The sequence below is a fragment of the Palaemon carinicauda genome, chromosome 1, assembly GCF_036898095.1.
Source record: "Palaemon carinicauda isolate YSFRI2023 chromosome 1, ASM3689809v2, whole genome shotgun sequence".
In the NCBI taxonomy this organism is placed as follows: domain Eukaryota; kingdom Metazoa; phylum Arthropoda; class Malacostraca; order Decapoda; family Palaemonidae; genus Palaemon; species Palaemon carinicauda.
The window spans coordinates 137,665,496-137,675,495 of NC_090725.1; the positions used below are offsets into that span (position 1 = coordinate 137,665,496).

The following is a 10,000-nucleotide window of genomic DNA, read 5'->3' on the forward strand; positions in this document are numbered from 1 at the left end:
TGTGTGTGTGTGTGTGTCACGTTTGTGTATGTGTGTGTTTGTTTGTTTGTTTGTATTCCAAATGTCTTTTAATTTGTTCCTATGTGTTTTTGTTTCTGTTTATTTTGTGATTTTGCCTTGTGAAATAATGTTGTCAATCATAAGGAAAAGAATAAAACACTAAGATTATTGGATAGGTATCCATGTATTATTGAAAACTGAATGTCGTCATTCAAACATTGAAGAATTATAAATACATAAAAGCGAAGGTTTGTTGTTCATTTCCAGTAGAGACACTCATTTAAACATTTTGATACATAACTTTTTCCTTATTTGCAGAAGCAAGTTCCACTTGAGGTAGTGGTTATGTCCTGATTGGGGAATACCAAGGCTGTTTACATATTTTACATATAAGATGCTCTACGATTTCTGTCTGAAATAATGACCAACTTTTTGAATACCTGAGATTCTTATGATTTTTTTTTTCAAATGTTGTCAATATGATAAGTGTAGGCTACTGTTTTTTGTAAATTTACATATTATAAGATATAATGACTGATTTTGTTAGCAAAGGATATGTGAAATCCGTATTCAAATATTATAATGATCGTTGAATATGATTGGGGCTAAATATTATACAAGTTTATGAAATACAAGCCATCACTAACATTGATTATATAATTTAGGTATGGTTGTAAAATTTTACTACTGTGCATATTGCTTGAAAATTATCCATTTGAAACTATTGTTGGCTAAGCCTGGACAGACTGACCAAAGATTAGATTAAAACGCTAATTTGTATTACAGTAAGGATGCAGTTGCACAATATTTCTCAAGTAATCTCAGTTAGAAAGGTTAAACATTTTCTCATTGGCAATTTCGGTATTAGAAAATTGGAGCTTCCAACATAAGTTTCAAAATTTAACTAGATACACCATTCGCATCCACATTAAGAGATTCTGGGAGATCATTACGTAATAAGAATGATATTGTATAGTGTTGTTATAAATAGAAAATTGTAATTACCAAATAAAATGTCCAGAAAGGAGTCTATCATTAAAATTTGATTATTAGCTCTATGCACTTTATCAATTACCTAAGGCACTTGATTAAATATATCTTAGCTACAGGCTCCGATTTCTTGCTAAGTTATCTTCAATAGGGAAGATTAAAATGATTAGGAGCGCCCCAAATAAACTTAACAAGAGACGTTCAAACTTAAAATCGGGCTTCGATATCCAAGTTGCCATAGTCTGCACTGTTAAACAATATTGAATTTTTTGCCTGAAAATCCTATTAGTAAGTTTGCGTTCTAAGACTTGACATTTAAGTGTCACTTTCTCGAGAAATTCAGTTTTAATGAAATGCATCAACAAATCAACGTTTTGCTATTTTTTTTTCTTTTTTTTTTTACAAACCAAACCATATGAATTTACATTTATATCTAAAGAAAAATATAATTTGTACAAATTCACATAATCATGTAATGAGTAAAACATTGATAGTTTTTCATGACTTTTGCTTAACTTTTTAAACTAATCTAGAGGCAGATATCTGACCAGTGAAAATGTTACATTTCAATCATCCGTTCAGTGTTATAAAATTTTTTTACCAAAGAAGTATTTTATATCTTGTGGTGTTATACAGTAGAACTCAGTAGGGGACGAGATTACAATGTATTTTTCAACTTTAGAAGAAAAAGTGGAAAACTTACTTTACTTTCAGGCAGTTTTTTCGTTTAAATCTCTCTCTCTCTCTCTCTCTCTCTCTCTCTCTCTCTCTCTCTCTCTCTCTCTCTCTCTCTCTCTCTCATTACTAATTCTATCTTAAAATAACAGATAAATAGCTACAATTACTACAATGTTACGACTTTATACATATTCCGGTGACTGCTGTAGCACCCAATAAAGAAGACACCATATGGTGAAGTGATGCACAAGTCACAATACCCATAAATTATTTACTGGTGGCAGTGAATGAACGGCAGTAAGTGTGGTAAAGAAATGTCTTATAATATGTAAGGGAGTTTCTTGGGCTTAGGTAGGATACAAATTCTAATTTCATATATCCTGTATAACTACATACCATCAAAACTCACTTCGTAACTAACCTAAAGAGTTAATATTTAAGTGAAAGTAGAAATTAACTTTAGGAAAGCATACCAAAATAATATCAAGAGATCTACAATTAATGTAAATTGTTTCTAATGGAAACGTCTACATGTTTTGAGATAAACTACGAAGCTCCATTGTGTTACAAGGTGAAGAGAGTCGACGACCGTTGTGAGGTTATGAATGTCTTAGTGATACAACAATTAAGTTTTCTTGTATATATTTTATGGAAAAAATGTCATTGCAGATTTTAGAAAGTACTTGTCCAAAACGCCCAATTCTTTATATAAAGTAGGCGTTATGGATATCCTTCAGTGACACCTTTCCCATGCTTTCAAATTCTATTACTAACCAGTCCCGTTGAAATGCTAAGAACAGGAGTTTGACAACTTTTTACCCTTTTTTGTAGATGATGGAGGCTGGGGAACGATCGAATGAACTTCTGCCATACGTATTTAATGCCTTTTATAGGAAATTCACAAGTAGCAATTTTGTTTTCATTATTAAATAGCTTATTACCTGACCAATCAAATATTTGGAAATTTTTTTTTTTCTAATCAGTAAAGGCAAATAAGGGACCGGAAATATTGTAGTAGCCTATAAATCGCGTCTCCTTTGAAACCCTTACTTTAAATGTTTTCATTGTCAACATTTAATCCTTTGAAAAACCCTTTAGTCTACAGAGTAGATAAAGAAGGCCAATAACTGACTAGGAAACATAAAACTTATAATAAGGTCTCTTTATCAAAGAAGCGGCAGAGCATTCTCGCAAAATATTATTGGGCTTTGGCTAATCTCTTTGGAGATTATTTCTTTTGGCGCAAGTAACTGAATGATCGATTTTAATACATGGGCTTGTCAACATGATGTTTCATTTTATACCCATTTTTCTTGCTATTTAAGCCATAATATTTTGTTTTCTTCCCATTAAAATTGGTTTTCTCCATTAAGTCTCTGATCTTCCTCTCCAAGTAAAATTAAATGGATCAGAGTCAGTGATTTATCTTTAAGGACAATCATCTCTAGGGATTATTATTCCTTCGGATTTAATCCGTAGTGCACGACTTCTCTGCTATGACTCCATCTTCACAGTGATTCGTCTTACCTTTCTTAGCTAGGACCAAAATCGACGAGTAACGTCATTTGACAAAATATAAAAAAACCCAATCCGGTAACCTATTTGCAAATGCTGTCATTTTCCGTCCCAAGGTAATATGCCTTTGCATCTGATTGGGGCTCATTCTACCCTTTCTACAGTCTGGTTCTCCCTTCATAGGAAAATTCGAAGGAAGTTTGAGGTCTTTGTGGACCTTTCATAGCTACCGTTTGAGAACCGTGACTGAGAGGACATCCAAATGGATGCATGGGACTTATGATTTCTTAGATTATGCGACTTAAGGACTCGCGAATCTGAAGGAGCAGGAATAACATCACGGTACCATCTCTTGAACAAGTTATCCTAATTAATGCTTTTGAAGGTAATTCAGAGCAGCGCCTAAAGCCCATCCAAGTCGGAATCCATGGATCTTCTCACACACCTGAAGAATAAATAAATAAGTAAATACATAGATAATTGTTTAGGTAAAAGAATAAATGGGAGCACGTGCTTATAAATATACAGGTTAGTATGTAAATAGACTGCACCTAGCCTTATGACTATACATGAATACATAGAATTGTTTACATATACGTACATGCACTTGTAGATAGACATAAGAGACTATTTTTGTAATAGATCAAAAAGTAATTTAATAGAAATTTGACTGTTTAAAATTTATCAATTAAAATTTATGAATCATATTTCCATGCAGTTTCGTATCTAAGAAAAGCATCAATGTTACCGTACAGGATATTCTAATATTTTCGTAATGTCTGCTATATTTGGGAACATATGTGAGAGAGAGAGAGAGAGAGAGAGAGAGAGAGAGAGAGAGAGAGAGAGAGAGAGAGAGAGAGAGAGAGAGAGAGAGAGAGAGTTCTTTGAAGTAGAAAATGAAAGAGGGACAGAGAATAGAACTGACGTAATCTGTCCTTTGGAATAGGGGATAAAGGATGCTGGTAATATGACGGCTATATTAATGCCTCGCTGACTTCTGTCGTCAATAAAGGAGAGGCTCATATAATCAAAAGTTATTTGAAACACGTTGCGACAAGATTTTTACTTATAAATATAAATATTTATGTATGATGTTGCACGTGGTCATGTGTCTAAATTTTCATTATTTGATTGCGCCAAAGTTTATATATGTATGTGTATATATATATATATATATATATATATATATATATATATATATATATATATATATATATATATATACATATATGTGTGAGTGTGTGCGTGTGTGTCTGTATATGTATATGTGAGAGTTGTGCATGCCTTATATATATAAATACACAAACGATGGATTACCGAGCTAAGAAAACTTTGGGTATAAATTGGCATAGTGTGCGAGTGGCCGTTAGGTTATTACTGAGAGGCGAGGTGAATGCAACTGTTTTATTTCAACAGATAACGAGTTTATATGGAAGAGGTTTGGAGCAAGAATGTCACAAATATTCAAACAGATTTAGGTGTGTAAAGGCAAGCTGGAACAGGTCCTGTTACAGTGAGGGGGAGAGCGACGTATAAAAAAGAAAAGAAAATACTCTACTGTTACAGTGTGTGAGCGTTTACAAAAACGACGTACATGTGAAATAGGACACCCTGCTCTTGAGAGGTGTACTGTAGGTGGGTCATCTTGCAGGAGATATGCAGGTTTTAGGCAATTAATGGAGACCCAGTCTTCTTTGCTGTGAATGTTAAGAAAGCCATCAGATTATGACAGATCAGGAGGAAAGGGCCCATGTAAGGGGTCGCTAGTTGTTGCTTGCTAGCATCCTTGCTCAGGAAAACGTGCATTGCAGAGTGCAAATCTGTCAGTATGTGTTGTTTAGCTGGGGACTTGTAAGTCTGGTGGCATGGAGTAAACTTTCCTACAACTTGACATAGGCACTGGAGATTATCGAAGGAGGTTGCAGACCGAATCAATTCGACAGGGACGACAAATGGGTCGCCAAGTACCATTTCTGCTGCCGAGACATCCAGGGCATCTTTAGGAGTGGTCCTTAGTCCCATGAGGACCCAGGGAAACTGAGTAAACCAGTAGGAGTCATTGCAACGGGAAATCAAAGCTGTTTTGAGTGTGTGATAAAAAGATTCAATCATTCCGTTGGCAGCAGGGTTGTAGGCAGTTAGCTGAAGTAGGGTGAACCAGAGCAGATTCACTAATGAGGTTCACAATTGAGAGGTGAAAGTAGTACCCTGTCAGACGTAATATGCTTAAGAATACCAAATCTCGCTATCCAACCTAAGAGTAAGACAGATGTATATGAGACGGACGTTGCAGTTTCCATGGGAATGGCTTCCGGCCAACAAGTGGAGTGGTTATGGTGGTAAACAGGTAAGGATGTCCTTGTGATGTGGGTAGGGGACCTACTACCTCGACCAGAATGTGGGCAAAATGACGCTGAGTTTGAGGAAAGGTACCCACTGCTGAATCCTTGTGTCGATGTACTTTTGAATTACAGGCATCCTTAGTAAAGCTGTGCCAAATGAACTTCATCTTCAGTAGCTGCGCAATAGATGGCGCGAGGTATGTGAAATCCCATGAATGAAATCAAACGCTTGTCGGTGCATGGAGCAGGTATCCATGGTTGTGGTCTACCAATATTGATGTCACAAAGGAGGGTGGCATTTGAGTCGTCGAAGGCAACATATTTCCAATGGAGGGATGTGCAGGATGTCCTACATGATTGGTGTTCTGGATTTTATCGTTGAGCTTCTGCCAAGGCTTTGTAATCCAATCCCAGGTGAACGGCATACAATGTGTTTCTTGACAGGGCGTCAACTGCGGGATTTATTTTCCCTGGGATGTGTTGAAGGGTACAATTGTATTCAGCCATGGGGAGAGATGTCGGTATTGACAGGCTGACCAGGCATCGGACTGTCGAGTGAAGGCATACACCAGAGGTATGTGGTCCATGCGAATGACAAAGGGTGTACCTTCTAAGAAGTGTTGAAAGTGACGGACAACCAGATGCACTGCCAGCAATTTGTGGTAGAAGTTAGAGTAGCCGGATTCTGCCTTGGACAATTTTCTACTGAAAAAGACCAATGGGTAGGGCAAGCCATTGACCACCTGCTTGAGGACTGCACCAATAGCGACTTTGCTGGCATTGCTGGAGAGAAGGAGAGGGGCATATGGCACAGGAAAAGTGAGAGCAGCAGTGGTTGATAGGCATTTTTTGCATTGCAGAAGGCTGCTTCTTGAAGGGAGCCAGATGCCTTAATCTGGTGAACACTGGTGGCCCCGTCGTCTTGATATGGTGATAAATACTGTGTTTAGCGGGAACTGTGGGAGTTTGGCGAAGTTCTGGGTGGAAGACTTCCAGGTACGACGATAGGAGGTGGGTGTAGGCTACATGTGTGTGCTGATGTGGAGAGCGAGGTTGGAGAAGACGGGTTGAAAAGGTTTCAACGAGTAAGGGTCTGCGTTGACTAACTGTCGGTATGCAATATTATAGAGGTGGAAATGGGGGAGGATATCTCACCGAAGATTGGCAACGTAACATCAGGAAAGAGAAACTTCCAATGAGATTTGACGCTTCCAAATGATAATGTGAGGGTCTCCTACCCATGTGTGGGGATCGCAGATCTTTTGGCAGCTAACAGGCAGATGTCGGCTGGCTTAGAAAGACTATATCATGTCCTCGAGAGTGGTGTTGGTAGAAGAGAAATGAAAAACACCCATGTCTACCAAAAATCACATGCCCATAGCTGTATCATGTAAACAGAAAAGATTACTGATAGGGGAGGCCACCGCCACAAGTGATGGTCTACTTGCACTTTTTTTTTGGCCACTGACAACCGTTTGCACATTTCTTCGCAGGAGTTCCTAATCTGGAGTGGTAATAGTATAACTGTGGTCGATGTGTGCCAGTAAGTGGCCTTAGAGGTTGTTGGTTAGGGCCTGAACGAGGGGTAGCATATGTGGGTGGTGGGGGAATTTATCGCAGCTCTGGCACGTCACAGGATGGGCGTCTGTGTCCTACCGCATTCTCGTCAGCTTTGGTCGATGTTGAATAGTTGTCCTCTTTGTCAGGTGTGGAGGCGTTGATGAGGGTCTAGAAGGCGGTGGTGTAGCTGTCCATAAGGGACATGGGAAAAATACCGACATCGGGTGAGGCGGCGCTTCCAGGTTCGGGTAGGTGTCGTATTTTCACCTCCCGAGAAGAGCCGTCTGCAGTAAGTTGCAGGCAAGTGATACTGGTTATTTCCCTTAGAGCGAGCGAACCCTTTTGGGTCCCCTAACGGTTGTTGAGAGAGCTGAAAAAGCTTGGCTATACGGCGCTTGGTGATGGTGAGTGCTGCTCCAGGAGGTATGTTTTTTGGGTGTTGTACACTATTGGAGTGTCCCCTTGGTTGCAAAACCAATCTGAGATATCTTGGAAAATATCCTCGAGGATTGCCACGAGAACATAGTCTGTTTTGCTGCTTGAGCGAGTCACGCCCCTAATGCGAAACTCGGCCTTAAAGTGCTGAAACCAGGCGACTGCTCTGTACTGGTCTAGGGGTAGTTTCATAGGTGTGGCGTTGCTAGAGGAGTCAGGGTTTGAGGGGGGCATCATCCAACAATAAGACACAGCAGTGAGGGTGAAGGCAGGAGAAAGCTGGTCCTCCAGCGGTCACCAATTGTGTGAATAGGTCGTTAGGTTATAACTGAGAAGCAAGTTGAATTCCACTGCTATATTTCAACAGGTAACGAGTTTATATAACAAGACGTTCAGAGTAAGAATGCTACAAAACCTCAAACAGACATGTGTGTAAAGGCAAACTTGAACAGGTTCTGTTATAGTGAGATTCAGAGAGTGAAATAAAAGATGTCAGACATGTCCTTCCACTCACATGCAATTTGGTTTTTTCTATACCAGTTTATACCCCCAAATTTCTTAGCTCGTGAATCCATTATATGCCCTGCCCATCTCCATTTCTTTTTCCGACAAGTTGTTAGAATACCCTTTACTTTAGTTTGCTGTCGTTTCCATGGTACCCTTTTCTGTCGCTTAGTATTTTTCCATTGTTATTCTTTCCATAGTTCTTTGAGTCGTAACTAGCTTTTGTTCTAAGGCTTTATAAAGTCTCCCAGTTTCAAATACAAAATTTAATACTTGTAGGACCATCTGAGGAAATACTTTTCTTTTTAGAGAAAGTGGCATTTACATTTCATTGACTCATTTTGTTTGCCAAAAGCTCTCCCTCCCATACTTATCTCATGTATTGGGGAAACACTTACTGCCTGTCCTCAGTACTTATACTCATTAACAATCTCTAGAAGTTTGTCCATAACCCTGATTTGTTGTCTCTCTGCATTTACATTGAACATTATCTTAGTTTTATGCAACCTTACATTACTGCTTTATCTATTCAATTATTCTGTCATCTTTTGCTATTCCTCCCATTATTCACTGAATAGAATTACGTCATCTGCAAATCTTAAGTTGTTAAGGTATTCCCCATTACTGTTGATACCAATATTTTCCCAATCTAAATTCTTAAAAGTTTCTTATTAGGCACGCTGTGAAAAAAGGATCGCCTTGTATAACCCCTTTCTCAATCGGGATTTCCTCACAACCGTTACATAGTTTTTGGATTACTGTAATTCCTGTATAGATATCTTCAAGTATTTTAACATAAGGTTTATCTATTCCTTGTCTTTGAAGGGCTCTTATTATGGCTAAAGTTTTGACCTAATCAAAAGCTTTCTCATAGTCTATAAATGACAGTATAGTGGTTTGTCAAACTCTGTTGAGTTTCCACGGGCTGGTTAATATATATATATATATATATATATATATATATATATATATATATATATATATATACATATATATATATATATGTATATATATATATATATATATATATATATATATATATATATATATATATATATATATATATATATATACTTCTTGCATCATCTCCTACTTCACGCTTCATAGTCCTCAGCCATGAAGGCCCGAGTCTTCCAACTCTTCCAGTGCATTGTGGAACCCAGTTGAAAGTTTGGTGAACTAATTTTTCTTGGGGATTGTAAAAAGCATGCCATGAGCTAATCCACATATGGCACTTGAGTAATCTCTCTTATAGTTTCATTTTTAATAATGTCCGGCCATTTAACTCTCAATATTCTTCTGAATGCTTTGTTCTCAAATCTAAGAAATCTGTTGGATATTGTTTCATTGCTATACCAAGACTCATGTCCATACAGTAACACAGATCTCACAAAACTAATATATAGCATGAATTTTATATATACTCTCAGGCGACTTCATTTCCAAATTTTACTTCACCTAGCCATTGTCTGATTTGCTTTTTTAAATTTTTCCTTAAACTCAAATTCTAAAGATCCCGTATTAGAGATCATAGCTCCTAAATATTTGAATGTTTCCATCTCATTAATTCTTTCTCCTTCAAATGATATTTCATCTTCCATAGCATAATCCTTTCTCATCATCTCTGTCTTTCTTCTATTTATCTTGAAGCCTCATGTGATATTACATGTATTCTGGTAAGCAAGCGTTGTAAGTCCTGCGGTGTTCTGCTAATAAGGACAGCGTCATCAGCATACCCTAGGTCAGCAAATTTCCTGTTACCAAACAAGTCCAATCCTTCTTCACCATCCCTAACCGTCTTATGCATTACAAATTCCATGAGCAGGATAAACAACATATGTGACAATACATTCCCTTGAAGTACTCCACTGTTCTCATGTGATAGTACTTCACTAACATTAAGTTTGCCTTTTCTATGCTCATGAACAGAATTAATCAAATTTCAGTATTTAAGAGGAACTCCATAATAACGC

General features: G+C 37.6%; 2 protein-coding genes across 5 annotated transcripts in view; one reads left to right on the top strand and one right to left on the bottom strand.

The window, feature by feature from the left end:
* LOC137652132 (two pore potassium channel protein sup-9-like) overlaps nucleotides 1-458 on the top strand; it is a 420,533-nt gene extending 420,075 nt beyond the window's left edge. The window contains exon 4 of the mRNA XM_068385332.1: nucleotides 319-458. Within this exon, the coding sequence (XP_068241433.1) occupies nucleotides 319-335 (17 nt within the window). The 3' untranslated portion in view covers nucleotides 336-458. The remainder of the gene's footprint in view (nucleotides 1-318) is intronic.
* Nucleotides 459-3,491: 3,033 nt separating this feature from the next.
* LOC137652082 (uncharacterized) overlaps nucleotides 3,492-10,000 on the bottom strand; it is a 405,633-nt gene continuing 399,124 nt past the window's right edge. For all 4 annotated transcript variants that reach the window (XM_068385300.1, XM_068385291.1, XM_068385292.1 and 1 more), the window contains one exon: nucleotides 3,492-3,628. In XM_068385300.1, coding sequence (XP_068241401.1) covers nucleotides 3,554-3,628 — 75 coding nt within the window. In that variant the 3' untranslated portion in view covers nucleotides 3,492-3,553. The remainder of the gene's footprint in view (nucleotides 3,629-10,000) is intronic.